Source organism: Filicampus tigris, chromosome 1 (assembly GCF_054856515.1).
Source record: "Filicampus tigris isolate MCC_2025a chromosome 1, RoL_Ftig_1.0, whole genome shotgun sequence".
NCBI lineage: Eukaryota > Metazoa > Chordata > Actinopteri > Syngnathiformes > Syngnathidae > Filicampus > Filicampus tigris.
Genome location: NC_141217.1, coordinates 5750472 through 5769352, shown reverse-complemented (window position 1 = coordinate 5769352; position 18881 = coordinate 5750472). Strand labels below are relative to the sequence as shown.

General features: G+C 40.3%; 1 protein-coding gene across 1 annotated transcript; it reads right to left on the bottom strand.

The window, feature by feature from the left end:
* Positions 1-1038: 1038 nt before the first annotated feature.
* Positions 1039-16283, bottom strand: slc25a33 (solute carrier family 25 member 33). The gene is made up of 7 exons (XM_086048845.1): positions 16023-16283; positions 11592-11765; positions 10247-10324; positions 8599-8699; positions 8347-8413; positions 2435-2715; positions 1039-2348 (listed from the first exon to the last, which is right to left on the bottom strand). The coding sequence occupies exons 1-7, from the start codon at positions 16061-16063 to the stop codon at positions 2149-2151; spliced, it is 942 nt and encodes a 313-aa protein (XP_085904971.1). The 5' UTR covers positions 16064-16283; the 3' UTR covers positions 1039-2148.
* Between the last annotated feature and the right edge of the window lie 2598 nt (positions 16284-18881).

Below are 18881 nucleotides of genomic sequence, written 5' to 3'. Positions count from 1 at the left end.
AAATAGTACCCGCCTATGGTCCGGTCCACTTCTGATTTTAAATGGGCTTCCGTCAGCGTTTCTAAACTACCACTATATATGAAAAAAAATACATCAGCATTTCTACTATATAAAATAAAAATATATATTTTAAAAAATCGACCCCGCCCCCATGCATCTTTTGTGTGAACTGTGTACCACAATCTAGAATTGAAGTTGTGTGTCTTCGACAAGCGCGCTTCGCTTGTCTGATAGGAATCTGGAAATGTTGTGTGCCTTCGATGAGCCGCTTGTCTGACTGGGACCCTGTCACCCCCCCACACGCTGCTTATATAGAGCACTCACCTGCACTGCTCATATACGTTCAACACTATGCAGTGACCCAATCTGACATTACACTCCGTGTTACCTGGCTGTGGCTGCGAGAGTCAACCGGGGCAACATTACTTTTAAAATAAATAAAAATAAAAAGGTTTGACCACAAGAGGGCCCATGGGTTTACAAAACCCAAACTACGCCAGTGGCTTCTAGGGATCGATATGAACACACAGTCACGCACACACATGAACGCGCCTGTAATATAGCACAATGTTCATTAATTTTTTGCAAATTGTAAATAGATTACACATTTTTTGCCATCAAAATTTCTTTTTTCTTACCGTTTGTTTTTCCTTTATGTATCTGAGGTGTCATAAAAGCAAAACATGTTGGTGTCAAAGTTTTACTTGAAATAAGGCTTTTCACAAAACCCTTGATTTCTCAGTTGTTTTTTTTCCCAGAAACAGACTTTTCAGTGAAACCTGCCAATGTTCTACTGCAGATTATTAAAGAATTACAAATGCTAGAAACAAACTTTTTTTTCTGATGAAAGAAGAGTCTTATTTTTTTGGGTAGGTCCCACATCTACACAGCCATAAAACAATATTTTGTGGGCCTTCAAAGATGGGTCAAAATCCTCGAAAATGGCTGGCACTCAGGGGCTTAGCTGTGCTATGAATGGCTGGCATTTAACACTAGATGTACCAAGATTACACCAATTTTCCCTAGAAAAACACACCATTTTTCTTGATGCATTTTATTGACTCACTTGTCAAATAAGCATCAATCTTGTCATATTGTAAATAAAACATAGCCATCCTTTTTCAGAAAAAAAATTAAGAGGTAAGCAAGTAAATATATTTTCATATATATTAAAGTAAAAACTATGACTGTTCTTCTCTTGAAATCTAACTTGAAAACAAGCATACTGTATTTATCCCAAAATGGTGAGTGTGTTCATTGGAAGGTGACAAACAGCGCTATTACCAGCACTTTTTGCTGAATCATTTCCCTTCTTTAGGTGGAAGTCAACCCAAACATTTTTTATTTTTTCAAGAACATGTTCTATGAAGCCCCCCCCTGGTTGAAACAAGTTATTCTGATTAATATTGCGTTTGTGTGGTAAGAGTTAGGCAGCAATATCCACCCGTTTTAGCCATTTCAGCAGGCGGCCTTTTTGTCACTTATGTCGACTGAAAATGACATCACAGTTGCTCAGGGCTCAGATAACGACCAATCATGGCTCAGCTTCAGAAAACAGGTGAGCTGTGATTGGTCATTGCCTGAGCCTTGTGCAACTGTGATGTCATTTTCAGTCGACAGAAATGACAAAATGGCAGCCCCTTGATATGGCTAAAAACGGATGGATTTTGCTGCTTAACTCATATTCCACAAATGCAATATTAATCTGAATGTCTTGTTTCAACCAGAGGGCATGCAAAGAACATGTTCTTGGAAAAAAATGTTTGGGTGGACCTCCTCTTCAAGTACAGAGCCAACCTCATTCTCATGTGAGCAGATTCAGTTATCACTGATAATACAAGGGAAACAGACATAAAATAACAAAACATAAAATAATTTAGTTAACTTAACACAAGTAATCCGAGAAGATGGCCTTTTTTTCCACAGGTTAGCAACTTCTTGATCTATTTGTATAAACAATGTGTTCTTTAGATAACAGAACAAGTTGGTTCAGTTCCAAAATAGAAGTCTCTCAAGTCAGGCACCACACTAACATGAACGTGTTGCTATTCAAACTTTTTGTGTGTGTCCAGCCATGATGCGGCATTCAACGTTTGCCAGAAAGGAAAAACCCAAGAGGCCGAACTGCCTTTTTTTTCCTTTTTCTTTTTACTTGGACTCTCCCAGTAGATGGACAATGAGTTCATATGTGGACAGGACGATGGCTGTGTTGGGGATTTGTTTAATTAGCTGTGGAATGAGTCCTCTATAAAAAGCTGCGTAGCCTTCCTCCAAAGCTATTAACCTCCCGGTCTGAAAGAAATACTTGTACTTGCTGCCTTCCTCACGCAGTCTTGTCCGAATCACCTCTGCGGAGACAAACAACACATGAATTTTAGGTCATTTGGTTCTGAAATCCGTTGTGAGAGGATGCGTGCCTGGTGCAAGTGCTTACCATGTGGGTAGGCTATGCAGGATGCACAGCCCTTTGAGAAAGCAGCTGCCATCATTAAGCGCAGAAAGTCAGACGCTCTTTTCTCGTTTTCACTATTTGGGGAGGCCAGCTGGTGGTCCGCGAGCCGCTTCTTGAGCATCTCATAGATGAGGAAGCAGATCATGGTCTCAGAGATGCCGGCGTAGGATGCAGTCAGGCCGCGGTAGAAGCCCCGGATGCCCTCCGTTTTGTAAACATGGCGGGCGCATTGCAAGGCATTCATCTTTTTCTCTCCTCGGGCTCTGAAAAGTCAAACAAGTGTCCTTTGATTACTGACAAAAATCGCAATCATGGTAATTTTTTTAAGGCAGGATGCCATTTTATCAAAACTGTTGTTTTATATTGGAATATGAACAAATTAACAGAGCTGGGCATACCGCCTATGTGACGGATCGGTCCGCCTATGATGGATGCCCATTTTGTAGGCGATAAACGGGAAATACATTTTAAAAAGATGTTTTAAGCATAAACAAAGTGTTTTTTCGCCCATTTATGTAATCGTCTATTTTCGCATGTAAAGAAGAAGAAGACAAAGAAGGAGAAGAAGAAGAAGAATGGAGATCAATCAATCAATCAATCACATTTTATTTATATAGCACTTTTCATACATAAAAATGCAACTCAAAGTGCTTTAAAACATTCAAAGCAAAACATAGAATTATCTTCAATCAAAAGAAAAGATAAATTATTTAAAAGTTGTTGAAAGCCAAACTAAAAAGGTGTGTCTTGAGCTTCCTCTTAAAAATATCAACAGTCTCTGCAGACCTGACATCCTCTGGCAGGCTATTCCAAAGGTGAGGACCAAAATGGCTGAATGCAGCCTCGCCATGCATTTTGGTCCTCACCCTTGGAATAAATAAAAGGCCGGCGCCAGAGGACCTCAGGATCCGCGAGGGCTGGTATGATAAAAGCAAATCAGATAAATAAGATGGCCCAAGACCATTAACACATTTATAAACTAATAAAAGTACTTTAAAATCGATCCTGAAACACACAGGGAGCCAATGCAGCAATTTCAAAACTGGCGTAATGTGCTCCCGCCCTCTGGTTCTCGTCAGCACCCGAGCGGCTGAATTCTGCAGTAGTTGCAGTGGTGAAATGCTCTTTTTCGGGAGGCCAGAGAGCAGGGCATTACAGTAATCTAAACGACAGGAAATAAAGGCATGCATCAGCACTTCCGTGTTAGCCTGAGAGAGAAACGGGCGGACTCTGGCGATATTCTTAAGGTGATAAAAGATGGAGAACTCGAACGCAGGAGACCTCGACAACATCGTCAAGAAGCTTAAAGCGGAAGTCAACCCAAACATATTTTTTTCAGGAATATGTTCCCAGCAGGCCCACTACTTAAAACACGACATTCTGATTAATTTTGCATTTGTGGAATTAAGTTAAGCAGCAAAATGCACTTGTTTTTAGCCATCTCTGGGGGCGGCCATTTTGTCTTCTGTCGACTGATAATGACATCACAAGTGCTCACAACGACCAATCACAGCTGACCTGTTTTCTGAATCTGAACCGTGATTGGTCCTTGTGAGCAGTTGTGATGTCATTTTCAGTGGACAGAAGACAAAATGGCCGCCCCAGCAGATAGCTAAAAACGGGTGGATTAACTCTTAGTCCACAAATGCAATATTTATCAGAATGCCTTGTTACAATTAGTGGGCTTGCATAGAACATATTCTTGAAAAAAAAAATGTTTGCATTGACTTCCACTATTTAAACTGTGAAAAAGGGATCCTGTCAAAAGTAAGCCATTTTAAACTCATAAACTTTTGGGCGATTTAAATTTGAAAGTAAAATAAGTGCATGTGAGGCTTTGTAGAGATCTTTGGGCAGAATGATATAGATACACAAAATAACTGCATAATAGTGCACACTATCTGTTCAAATATGACGTGTTTTTTTTTTTGTATGTGCCTTGGCTGAAAGGCTGGTAACTACTAGAGTCGAGAACCTAGAAACCGACCCACCACCCCAACCCAGTTACATATGTAAAATACAATAGAAGTTGTTCAAAAAACTTGATTTGCTTCCTTCCAGCATACAATTATGATGACATGCACAACATACAAAGATTAATTCCTAGTTTTGAAAAGTATAAATGTATCAATACATTTTGGGAAGGTTGTGTTTTGCAACAAACAATTATACTGCATTATATTGATCTTTGTTCAAGGTTTTGTGTTAAGCCGCAATATTAGCCTCTTCTAAAACGTGCTACACACCCCAGTTCCATTCGAAGCCACCATAAGCACACTTCCTGTTTGACATCTTAGATGTGATATGGCATCTATGTTTTCACTGACACTGCCTGCCCCCACCCCTCCCTGTCTGCGTATGACGGCGTGGGAGAGATGCTAACAGCAGAGGTTTCATAATTCATAAACATTATTTAAAGCTCATTAGCAGGCTAATTTCCTATTCACATCACCTTACGGGCTGGGAGGTATCATGTGTGGATTGAATAGTTTACAACTGCTTAAGTGTCAACCATGACAGCATTTAGCTGCAAACACAACCACCGTCGGTAAACAGATTGCCAGGGGACATCATGAAAATATTTCAGATTGCATTGTTATATTAAGACTCGGGTAACAACCAATCAAGGTTGAAAATGACATCACAGTTGCTCAGGGCTCAGATAACGACCAATCATGGCTCAGCTTCAGAAAACAGATGAGCCGTGATTGGTCATTACCTGTGCCCTGAGCAACTGTGAAGTCATTTTCAGTCGACAGAAGTGACAAAATGGCCGCCCCCCGAGATGTATAAAAACGGGTTGATTTTGCTGCTTTACTCATTTTCCACAAACGTTATAGTAATCAGCATGCTGTGTTTAGACTAGTGGGGGTGCATACACATTATTCTAAAGAAAATTTTGGGGTTGACTTCCACTTTAAAAAAACTTCTCATCCTCCGTCCCCAAAATGGGCGTCCGTCCAGTACGGAATGCCCATCTCTGGTAATATCTTGATGGCACTAAAGAAAATCCAGTGTATGTGGGAAAAAATCCTGGATTTTAGTGTTTAGAAAAATATATTACACTGATTTTATAATCAAAATTATTCTGGGATTTGTCAATGTGTGGGAGGTTTGCGCGGCGGATCATGTTTGTAAAACATACAGATGTGCAATGTGCAGGAAAGCATTTTTTCTCAGAATCAAATGGAATTAATAGTGTTTTGCAAATGAGCTCTTCAATGATTAATCTTCAGTTTATCCTTTCGTTATACAAGAGCTGTCAATCTCTAACTTTATAGTTAAATGAATAACGAACTGCCACGGTTTTGCTTGAAATTTTCCACAACTTTTCCTGACTTGAAGCTTATTTTGGTGGAAAACAATTGACCCCCTGCCTCTTAAAAATAAATACATATATATATATAAATAAATAAAAACTTTCTCTTGTGACCTTGCATATTCAACTCCACCCCCCAATGCAAGTGTAAATATAGACTCTTCTTCTGCACACAGGCCAATGCGTCAGAGCTGTGTATTTACGGACACAGATCACAAGCTCAGAGTCACGTAGTGAATAGCTCAAGGACAGCAAAGCGGTGTCAGGCGGTTAGCGCTGCTGTTGTAAATGACGTTCCACACACGGACTACTTGCGTTCAAATACCCTACACCAGTGTTTCCCCAAATGTCACTGAGCCAAGGCACATACTGTATATTGCAAAAAACTAACGGCACACCACCGAACAAACACTGTCACGAAAAATATATATACACTAACGTAATGGTCATATCAGCTCAGTTTACTCACAATTTTACTTAAACCTGTCAAGTTGAATTAATGTATTATTCTGTTGTATGACTGGGAATAGGTGGCTATGCTGGTTATTTGTTCTTTCGCTGGCACAGATGGAAGAACAAAGATAAATTACTTGAGGGAGTGATGATGATGATGATGATGATGATGATGAGCTTTATATCTTGTTCAACCCATTAAGGCCGGGAGTGCATATCCGCGTTTCTACCACTAAAGCCAGGAGAGCTGTTGCGTGTTTCTACCGTTAAAGCCGGGAGAGCGTATACAGTACGTCAATTTCTTTTTTTAAATCCAATTCTCGGTCTCCTAGCCAATAAAATGCATCGGAATATACACGTGACGGTGACGTGACTCCTCGGAGGATGTCGGCAATAGCCGGCAGTAATGGCGGGCACCGTTGAAGTGAAAAAGATGACGCGCTTGTGGACTTTGAACCAGTGGAACCAGTGGAACCAGTCGAACGTGATATACCGTTAAGTGTTTATAGACAATGATGATATTGACGTCTTTGTAACAGAATAGAGGATAGTATTTACCACTCGTTTTTAAAAAAAAATTAAATAGTGCTTCTCTTGCACTCATAAAAAAATAAGTTATTTTGACATCTTCGATTGAAACAGAATGATTAATAAACTTGGGCCAGTTTGAAAGCCACGTGTCTAAGATTTCAATTTCTTTTGGAATTATGTTATCATCAGCTACAGGGGCTGAAATATTAATTATTTTGTAGGTGTTGAATTTTCAGGAAAACTTTTCACGGGTGAAGACCACTTTTGCCCTGTCTAGAGAACATCAAAGACCGGATGTCACAAGATTTCTTAAATTTTCTTAAATTCCAACGAAAACAAAACAGTGGTTATGGTGTTCGGTCCCAGTGGTTCTTCTACATCCCACCCTGACCTGGGCCCCCTGGCTTCATATCTAAAGCCAACAGTCTCAAACTTGGACTTCAAAATGGACAGTGATCTTAAAGGGGACCAGCAAATCAGCGCTGTTGTAAGGTCCAGCTTCTTTCATCTTACCGACAGCTGGCTAAGGTAAAGCCCCTCCATTCTCATCAACACTTAGAAACAGTCATCCATGCCTCCTAACTGGAGTTAGGAAGACGGAGCACATAACCCCAATTCTGGCCTCCCTTCACTGGCTCCCAGTGCATTTTAGGGTTCATTTTGAAATGCTTCTATTTGTCTACAAATCTTCATATGGCCTCATCCACGGCGTACCACTCTGAGCTCCTCCACACCTACGGACCTTCCCAGTGCCTCAGGCTTGCGGCCCAGGCTCTACTGGAGGTGCCGAGGACTAAGCTCAGAGGGTATCGAGCCTTTTCTGTGGCCGGTCCTTCCCTCTGAAATGACCTTCCTTTAAATTTTAAGCAAGCCCCCTCACTGTCCGTTTTTAAAACTCGTTTGAAGACACAGTTCTATTCTTTGGTTTTTGACCCGTCGTGAGACTGACACTTTTCTGCTGTTTTTCATGTCTGTTTGTTTTCATGTATTGCTTTCACCGTCCTTGTTGTTGTATTGTTGCTATTGTGTTAATGTAAAGTGCTTTGTTACAGATGCAGCTGTTATGCTATATAAATAAAGTTGTATTGTGTTGTATTATATTAATACTTAACTATACAGTAGTTATAATTTCATATATGCATCTGTAGATTCATAATGACGCGTGCAGTCTCTTTCGCCAAAATGCACACGAGCAATGTACGTAGCTCACCGCGTACACTTAGTGAATGGGGGCGAGGATGCCTCTCAAACTATCTACACTCTCCTTTACTCTCACCCACTTCCTCTCTTTGACAATCTGCTTCTTCCTTGACAATCACGCCATGTTTTAATAGTTTAATAAAAGCGATGCAGTACAATATACTGTATAAGGAGCCTCAAAATCCAACACAGGTTCGCAGCGCATTGGTAGATGTGTATGCGCAGATGTGCATGTGCAGATGTGAATTGGCAACTGTCCATTCCAGTCGGGTTCTGCCGTGTCACATAATGTACCGCCGCATAGTGGTTGGGAATCACTGGTCTACTCTATGCAGATCCAGAAGCTTCACACAAGAGTACACAGAGGAGGTGCATTTCAAGCCACACTCACTTTTTCTCCAACTGCATCCTGGTCTTGACCATCCAGACAGGGTTCATCAGGGAGTTTGTCACAAAAGCTGAGGGACAAACAAAATGTTTATTCTACTTAAAAAACATTCTAAGACAGGAAAGGAGGAACACTTGAGAATCTGCAAAATGTAGTTTTCACTTTTAATGTCAAAGCGGACCAAAACATTTTATTGGCTGCTGGATCACATGACACAGCTTTTATTCTGTGTCTGTTATTATGCTAGAGTCTCACCTGCAATACCAGCAGAGGACATGTGTACAGCACCACTATTGGGAACCAGCATCCCATTGAAAAGCTCTTTGGATTTGGAATATGCGGCAAAGTAAATGGCTCTGAAAGACAGGAGAACAAACTTGGTGAGAACTCACGGCACAGAAGGTGCCGAAAAGACTACAACACAATATGCACGCATTCTCATGCTGTGATATCTGTGAATGCGGTTTTATAACTCGACGGCCACTCATGATGCAAGTGATTGTGGAGTGCATGTATCTAAACAAGTGGGTTTCCTGCACCTCACTTCGGGAACACTCTGTCACTGCACCAGAATGGGCTGAATAAGCACTGAGCGCCCAGTGGCCACAAGAGCTGGTCTGAATGGGAACATGTCCAAGTTGGCTTGTGGATCAGGGTAGTGGCAGCATAGGTTATTGTGATGCAGCTATTCATTAACAAGGGGGTGAAAGTAATCCCATGAGTGTCTTCAGCCAGCAGTCTCAAAGTCCAACCAATGTTTTGTTGTGCATGAAGACATTAATGCTAAGTGCTAACACTATACTCTGGAAGATGTGTTTGCTGCGTGACACACTAAAAATGAGGATGTACAAAATGCATTAGAGTAGAAAATGCCATGGAATAGAAAGCCTTTATTGTCAGTCACAACAAAATTAAGGTGAAACTCCTGTGAAGAATAAAAGCAGACTAGAGTAATACATAATATAAAAACTACTCTAAAGACAAAGTGCAATGCAAATGGCAGTAATGGCACTCACGTTTTATGTGCAGTATTAGCGGCGTGAGGAATGTTTTGAATGTAAAAAAAACAAAACAAAGTTGCAGCAATGTGGAATAAGGGTTGGTATTTAGTGTGAGTTCGCTGCAGTAATTATTTCATTATTTTAATATTACAAACCAAGAGGGAGTTTTGGGCCAAACGGAAAAGAAAATAATGATACTGCAAGAATAATGTCCGAAGAGTACAAACAGGAACCTGAGTTGATATGAACTGTTGCGGAACTGGTCAAGTGACACTGAAGACAATGTTTGACAAACCACGAGCACCATTGTCGGTAAGAGTTTAGTTTGACAGTGCAAACACTTGGAAAGAAGTAAAGAAGCTGAAATTATATAACTCAACTTCTTGAGAGAAGGATATTGGCGGCTCATTTTAAAATAGTTTAATTTGTGTGGGATTTTTGCCATTCAGACAATAAAAATATAACCAAAATTCTCAAAACTGTTATACCGTTTCCTTGTATTTCTAATCATATGTCTTTTCAGTGTGTCACTACTATTCATTTCACATTTAGCTTGAAACTGCTAAACTGTGTGTGGGAACATGTTTTTTGTGGGGACAAAATAAGTTTTGAGTTTATTCCTGCTAACTGACTGGGAACTTGGACATTGACGCTATGACAAGAGCTTGCTGTTCGGACAGCGAATCAAACATACAGGTGTGTTAAAGTTTGGGCTTTTGGGGTTGTGGTGCTTTTGTTTTTGAGTACAAGGACTTCTCATAGTGCGTAATCAGTGACTTGCGCACCAACTGGCAGGCGTCACAACATTGCCACATAGTTCGACTTTGCGCTACAAAAATACAATTAGGTAAACACGGTGGGGGTTGCATAAATATGGAAGAACTCAGAAGTGTTTGCATTACCTTGAGGGAGCCACACCGACAAGATTTGGCCCCAAACCGCGGAAAAGAGATCTTGGTCCCTCTTTCTCGAGGATTGATCTGAAAGAAATACGAAAAGAGCCATTGGCCAAAGTAGGTTTATGATTGTGTTCTTTTTAAAAAAAATAAATAAACGTTCATACATGCAAAGAAGTCCTGTTCTATTAATGGAATGGATATTAGAACAGCCTCCTAATATGATGAAATGTTACATCACAAGTGCTCCCTTAAGACAGAGCCACACGCAACGCCCAACTCACATGCAATTGGCTCATCTGCAACAACTCCCCTCCCACATCTATTCAACTTTTTTTGTGACCTTCATAACTCAGATGGCTGGGACTTTAATGTGTTAGGAAGCAAAGTGGTGTCTACTGTAACATACACCCTGTCCCCAAAAGGTGTATCAACTCTCAGATTTGCTCTCGCAGTTACAAAACACCTGCTCTCCAACAACAGCCAGGTCAAAATGAAACCATGTGTTTTGAGGTCAAAGTCACTGATTGGCGGTTGTTTATGGCTAACAAGGTATACTACTGTGTGTTATCTGGTACACTGTAAAAGAGTCTGATAAAGGAAAGACAGCACAAACACACAATAGTGAAAACACATTCGGGGTACAAACCCACAAAAAGACCTGAACTGACACGCAAAAGTATGTGCCATTGACACTATTTTATCTGTTTGGGTGTCTCGGGTCTCAACATTTAGAGCCTCGGTTGACAGCATACCAGACCAGTTTGCAGTCTCCATCATCTGGGTGTAATCTAACACTGCTGCTCCAGCACCCCACTACACTAAAAAAAAAATCTTTATTTTCCTGAACTCTTCCTGAAGCAGCCTTATAAAAAAGAAAGTCATACTGCATATGTATATTCTATAGTTTGAGTGCCTCATGAATACACAGAGACACACACTTTACTATACTTTACGCTTATGACGGTTTATGGTGGAAAATGCTGGTCCGTGTCGCAGCTGTTTAGGAACACCAAGCAAGAGCAGGATTAATCCTGCTTTATGTAGGACAAGATTAGTGTCAGACTATACCAGTTTTTTTTTTGTTTTTTTTTTACCCGGAAAGGAAAAAAATTGCATTAAGTTGTTATATAATTACGAGGAAAAGTTATGTAGACTGTATACACGACAATACAAGGAGCCATTCCTTATTATGCTATCCCTAGGGCTTCCATGATGTAATGACAAAAGTCTTCTCCTAACCTAGTGAGGAAGTTGTATAGGAACAAAATGTTCCCACCATAGGGAGGGATCTGCTGACACCTGAAAAGCGCATGCAATGCTGGGCTGATAGGGGCTGTCTGACTTTTACCGTAAGACTTGCACCAGCCCAGGCGTAACAGTTCCTGGTCGGATGACCCCGGTCCCAGTGAGGGTGCCAAGCTGGACCTGGAAGACGGGCCGGAGGGTGAGTCCCGAGGACTGTAGTCGTGTCTTTAACACCTCCAAGGGGCAGGTCACGATGGCTCCCACTGTACCGCTACACCTGGACAACGATATGGGGGGGGTGATGTACAACATTCACTACGATCAAAGTATTTAACACAGTTTAATTCCTAATATGGAAACCCTGCAGTTGAAGGCCACCCAGACCAAAATATTTTTGTCACGCGAGCTGTGAGCCTATCTCACAAGACCAGAGCACTGGAATCAGAGGGTGAGTGTCAAAGGATTAACTTTGGACTTGTGCTTTCCTTTTGGTGACAGTTTTCTTTTTGCTAGGAGAAAAACCACAATTTCAAATACCCTAGCACAGTCACTCATTCCCAACCATTGTGCCACAGGAAATTATAACATTTCACTTAATTGGTCCGAAATCTTTGATCTCTGCGTGTTTCTTTCATTCCTGCAAGAGTATCAGATTTGCATTCCAATAAACAGGGCAAGAGCACGCACCGAGAAAGTAATTTTGTGACAAAATACAGACAAGATCATATATTTCAGTATACGTGTATACTTTTTGTTTGGTGATCTGCTGTGACATTTTTCTAATGTAAACTCTGTGCCTTGGCCAATGCCAATAATGACATATAGCTTCAAGGTAACAGCCATGTCAGTCGTATGCAGGTAGCAAGACACTTTAAGGCAGTGATTCTCAACCACTGTGCTGTGAGAGATCATCATACGTGCCGCATGGGAATTATCCAATGTCAATTATTTTGACAAAAACAAAAAATATTTTGTCATTTTAACCACGTATAGTAACAGGCAAAACAATCAAATGCTCTTCCACTAGATGACAAAAGGTACATAACCACCCTCTATAGCTGCTTTTTGTGAATCATTTTGTTAAATGGTGTGCCGTGAGATTTTTTCCAATGCGAAATATGTGCCTTGTCTCAATAAAGGTTGAGAAACACTGCTTTGAAGCGGAAGTCAACCCAAAAGTTTTTTTAGATTATATGTTCTATGCAGGCCCACAAGTTGAAACATGGCATTCTGATTGATATTGCATTTGTGGACTAAGAGTTAATCCACCCGTTTTTAGCCATCTACTGGGGCGGCCATTTTGTCTTCTGTCTACCGGAAATGACATCACAGATGCTCAGGGCTCAAATAACGAACACGGCTCAGCTTCAGGCCTTGTCTACACCTAGTTTTTGCAAACGGCTGGTATTAGCCTGCGGTTAGCCCTATCATTCACGCGTCCCCGGAGTTTTTTCATTGAAAAGTCCGGCCACAGTGGAGATTTGCGGATATCTCCAGATCCGCGTTTGGCTGTGGACGTTCAGACCCAGAGATTTACGTTGTCACTATGCGACAAAAATTCTGACATCACTTGCGCAACTTGTGATTTCATGCAAGTCAACAAGGATTCCTGCGGCGCTGCGTTGGTTATAGCCATTCCCGGGGCGCTTTTTGCTTACTTATTTGTCCGCAACCAACCACTGCTTCTCTTTGAAAGATTTAAAAGCAATTCTGACCTCTTGTCGGTCCTCGCGAACGTGTTTGCCGCCACGTTTTTGGTTTCGTAGAAGTGCCGTCAAAGGACGGAAGTTCCTTTTGAATGGACGGTAATTGGCTAACTACTGCCACTTAGAGGCTTGGCATGCATTTGAAAACGCACGTCCGCGGTTTCGTGTGGACGCGTTTTTTTTATGTGTATTCCAACGCAGGCAGGGGGGAGGATATACGGTTATCAAAAAAACGCGGCTACGTGTAGACAAGGCCTCAGAAAACAGGTGAGCTGTGACTGGCCGTTACCTGAGCCCCGAGCAACTGCGATGTCATTTTCAGTCGACAGAAGTGACAAAATGGCCGCCCCACAGAGTGCTAAAAACGAGTGGATTAACTCTTGATGCCACAAACGCAATATTTACCAGAATGCCTTGTTTCAACTAGTGGGCCTGCATAGAACATATTCTTGAAAGAAAAACATGTTTGGGTTGACTGCTCCTTAAAGGACACAGATGACAACACTTTTCAGATACTGCAATACGGAAGACAAACTCTTTAGACAGTGACAGAGGTAGCTGCCCCGCAAGCTACAACTATGGCTGCTGTTTATCGACCGGCACGCAACGAGTTGCGGGGAGTCTCACTGACTGCTTGCATGCACAGATGTGTGTCACGTTTCTTTGATGGTCCAGGATAATTGCTGATTAGGTGTTCAGATTGAGTTCATGTTTCGTATCTTACTGTGTAATGTGATCATAACAGCTTTTATTAATTGTTATGAGCAAACTTTGATCTGTGTCACCCTTAGGGTGACACTTTGCAGAGACTTTTTCCACACTGAACCAAACTGTTTTTACACTGTGCCGATGAAAAAGTGTTGCTGTTAACTCCATGCATCTCTGTGTCAGTTCCATTGTATTTTGGTTTGTTTCAATGTTATCTTTCAACCATTTGTCATGTAACTAACGCTGGCTTGCGGTTTAGAGCAGCCGCCAATCATGTTTACACTGGCAGTCATGTAACGGAGTTCAGTTACATGTTGTGATAAGTCATTGAGTTATTTCTTTCTATACTGTGTTGCTGAATGGATTACTAGGGGAATTAATGTTTGTGGTAGAATGCTTTAGTCAACACACATAGGATTCACAGTTGTAATTATTCCTTTTGTTTTGTAATATGGGATTTAATCTGTTTGTGACACCATGTTCTTACTCCAAAATTTGTGTGAAATATATACTATGTTAAAGAAAAGTTTTCCATTTTTCTGAACAAGACTTCATTAAAACAAAACATTTACATCACATTTGCAAGAAGTAATAGTGTTGCCAAGTATCTGTAATCAGTATCGGTCAGAATTCTAAGTACTTGAACCCAATCTGAAAAAAGGATCAATGCATCCTAGTTCAGGCACATGGCTCAGATTCAGAGAACAGGTCAGCCGTGATTGGTCGTTGTGAGCAGTTGTGATGTCATTTTCAGTCGACAGAAGACAAAATGGACGCCCCCAGAGATGGCTAAAAATGAGTGCATTTTGTTGCTTAATTTATATTCCACAAACGCAAAATTAATCAGAACACCATATTTCAACTAGTGGGCCTAATGAGACGGGTTAATTTGTGTACGAATGTCATTAATTCCCAACCACTTGCCTGCAGTGTAAAGCGACAAGCAGAATAATCAAATGCTCAACCTGATGCACTTCATCCAACAGAGTACCGTCATAGCTCTTGTATTCAACAAAACAGGCCCACATTACAAGTAGATTTACAAGTACGCCAAAAAATATTTGGTTAATTTACAGACTTTAATTTTGTCAAGTGGTTGCACAAAGCAGAATTATTTGGATCAAGATAGTATGTTTTGGTGTAAATTGAGTCATTCACCTCAGAGAACTTATAGTACTTTTTGTGCCATTTTCTTTTAATGGTGTGCTTGTAATTTTGCTGTTGTTAAAAATATGTGCCTTGTCGGTAAACACTAGTCTATAAGAAGGAATCTAACAATTTCCATCATCATTACATAAGTGTAAAGCTCACTTGAATGTGTGCTGAATGCTGTCCACTTGAAGACACTGCCAAAGTTGTCGCGACTTTTCCAAGGGTAAAATGGCGTCATTTTAACAAATCATCCTTTGTCAAGGCCTGACCTTAACATCATCGTGTCGCTTCTAGTCACCTCGATTTTTTGGGGTGAGGGTTCGTAGCGCTACAATCAACAATTATCTTCGATAAGGTTCTGACGATCTTTGCAACAGCAGGAACCTAACATGCTGGCGAACTGCCTCTCGTTACATAACAGCAGCAAACTACAACCCGTGCGATCCGCCATCGTGCCAAGAAACCGCTCGCTAAACTCCAACCTTACACTGGCAGTTATCAGATCCGAACGTGACGCCCGACTGATGTAATTCGTGCAAAGCTTGGCTAGCTAATATCCACGAAGATTTATCGTGAGATATGTACATTAAGTGTAATGGTCGTACTATAGGATGTTGCCGGTTCACTTACTAACAAGTGGTATTATTTCCTTACTGGCGGCTACGACTTTAAAACACACAGCCCAGTATGCAAGATTCAATCAGTCTGTATCGAAAATATATCCATGATGTATGGAAGAACATAGGAAAGCGTTAGCTCTGAATGATAATCAAATGCTAACGCGAGCTAGCTAGCTGGCGCTAACGGTTAGCACTCTGGCTAACGGCCCAGTACGAGCCCAGGAACTGAACTGTTCGCTTACTGTAAAATTGTTATTTTAACATTAAAAGGAACACGTAACGCGTATGCATCTTCGATAGACGTTTAGAAATTGCCCGTTTATAGGATACGGCATTACACGGACTTACCCTCCAGCAAAGAGATGCAGAAGAGTGTCTTTCTGGGCCATCTTCCTACTGCTTCTTTTTTTTTGTCTTTTCTTTTCAAACAGCCACCATACTAATGTGATATGTCCGAATAAAGTCGCTTTTGCGCAGACCAAGACGGTTTGTTGCACCAAGCTTTTCACGTGTAAAGTACTGTCTCTCTGTGAGCCGGCTGGGCGGAGCTGTCAGCCAGAGGCAGATCAACTGAGGGGGCGTAGCTCACGGTGACGTCGGTGGGCCGGATGAGGGCGTTGTCTGTGACGTAGGCACACGTGCTCGGGACATCGCGTATGGGACCTTTTCAAGTCGCGCTTTGTTGTTGCTACAAACCAGGTACAAAAGGAGCACGAGGTCAATCGTGTTGTGTTGGACATGTTATATGGACACTGCGGGTGGCAAATACAATGGCTGCTTGGAGTGACGTTGAATTTCTCTTTTTTGGCCACAAAGCAGCAGTGTTGGGTTGTTGGACTTCCGCATACAGGTAGCAACTGTAATTGCATATTTACTTTACTTTTACTCCCTACATTTGAAAACAGACATCGGTACATGCTCTTCCTTGTTAAAAATAGGGTTCCTACTTTTTTTAACCTCTGTATATGACAACTCAAATGAAAAAAAAAGGAAACCGAGGACCAGCCTTTACACGGAGGCTCTAATTAAAGGATAAAAACATAAATAATAAAAAAAAAAAAAAGTAACGACATGTACTGTAATCCCCTCTCAGTATGTGCATCATGTAAGTTAATGAAAGAGGTTAACCATGTTGTGGGCAGAGACACATCGTGCCAAGTGCCTCAATATGGAGGACCAAAACTGCCAAAATCAAAAATACATAAAAGTGAAAATAAAAACAAATATAAAGAAATGTAATTAAAAAACAAATAAAAGAAAATATAAATACATTGATATTTAACTGTATGTATATATTTATTTCTGTATTTCCACATTTATTTTGCTATTTATTTTCAAATCTTCTATTTTTGTATTTGTTTTTTACTTTTATTTTGTACAATATATTTTTGTTGTCTTGTTTACATATATATTTTTTAAATGTATTTTTTCAATTATATTATTTTTATTTTCACTTTTATTTATTTATTTTTAATTTGGGCAGTTTTGGTCCTGCAATCCAGAAGGAAATGTTATTCAAACGAGGGGACGGTCCTAAGTATTGAAAAAAGAAACTTAAAAAATATATATGAAATAAGAACAACAAACAATATACAATACAATATAAAAGTACAAATAAATACAAAAATAAAGATTTGAAAATAAAAATTAAATAGCAAAATAAATGTGGCTCCTCACAACACTCAACAAGATCATAGAAAATGGAATGATGGATAATTCTTTTATATTTCAACTAGTAAAACGTGTCTTCAGTTTGTCGAGTAAAGTCTGCATCCTTAAGTGCCTGTAAACAATCCAGTACTTTTGAAGAAAATATTAATGTAATAATACAGTAGATCTGGGTTCAAAGAGCAAGACATCTTTTAATACATCACGCCACCAAAGAAATACCTTAACAATTACAACAATGTACTGTATACCTGTATATTGTATTGAGTTAATACATTTTTGAAGGACCCATTTTAAGTTCCACTGTTGAGGGGAAAAAACAAAGCCCACATATTATGCTCTTTCAGTTGTACAATATGCAATAATCTCTTGCGGTAATAGCATATCCCAATGTTTATGAGCAAGATGTTTATCCACCAGCAGTTAGCCTCTTCTTGCTGTGATAACAACAGGAAATAACAGGAGATAATAACAAGGCTAGAAAAACAACATGATCTTTCCTACTGAGAGAATAACAACAAAGATTGTTGCTGGTTTGTACTTAAGTGGACATGTGACACAGGTGCTGCTCCAAGGTCCATTAAGGGCAAGTGAGATTACGTTACAATTTCAAATATAGTACAACAATGAGCCCAGTTGAAAACAGCAACAACAAAAAGTGGGTCAGCTGCATGTTTAGTTTTGGGTTCCACAGACGCTGGAATGAGAAGACGAAAACATGCAACTGTTTGTACAATGGATGATGGGATACTTTATCCAATCATAATTATTTTCTGCCTATTATCAAGTGCAATGTAGTTTCAACTCAGGTCTTAATAAACCTCATATACAGGTAAACACTAAACCACGATGAGGATTCGACTCATTCAAGCTGAGTATATGTGAAAGTGATACAACAGAGAAAGGCACAAATAACCTTGAGTTCCACACCCCGAATATCCACCTGGTATGCTTTCGAGCAGGGTTACAGTCAGACATGATATCTTTTCCTTTCACTTCGTCTCACTTCAGAACTAGGTTTTTCCAAAAGCTATCATGAGCCCGAGCTATGTATGGGAGCCCATGTGTGTTTTAAAAAACAAAACAAACAAACAAAAAAAAAACGGCCAGGGTAACGGCAAGTCAAATAAGGTGGGTGACGCACTAACGAACTTTAATGGCAAGTAGTAGGCCGCAAAATATCATCCTTGGGCCGGAAATGGCCCCCCAGGCGGTGAGTTTGAGACCTCTGCTTTAGCATAAAGCACATCCAAATACAATTTCTATGGAATTTGGTTTAGCACAAGGTGTGTTTCATTGCAGCATGATTGGACATTTCTAGTCAGATTTGTTTTTGTCAAGTGAAATGTCTTCTTTGTAATTTAACTCTCATACTAATATCCACACACATTTTTTAAAGTATTTCACCAGCATATAATTAAGGTCAGGTATTAAACTCTTGGTATAATAGATATATTATGGACATCAACTATTGGAAACAAGGCTACATTTATCCTCCTCAGAAAAGTAATGTGTAATCAAGTAGTAGGACTCAACATT

Coding starts and splice junctions, on each gene's coding strand:
- slc25a33 (XM_086048845.1), bottom strand. CDS start 16,063: ATGGCCCAGAAAGACACTCTTCTGCATCTCTTTGCTGGAGG. Junction 8,700..10,246: donor GTCGGTGTGGCTCCCTCAAG/GTAATGCAAACA, acceptor CCTGTCTTTCAG/AGCCATTTACTTTGCCGCAT. Junction 2,716..8,346: donor AGGATGCAGTTGGAGAAAAA/GTGAGTGTGGCT, acceptor TTGACTTTTCAG/AGCCCGAGGAGAGAAAAAGA.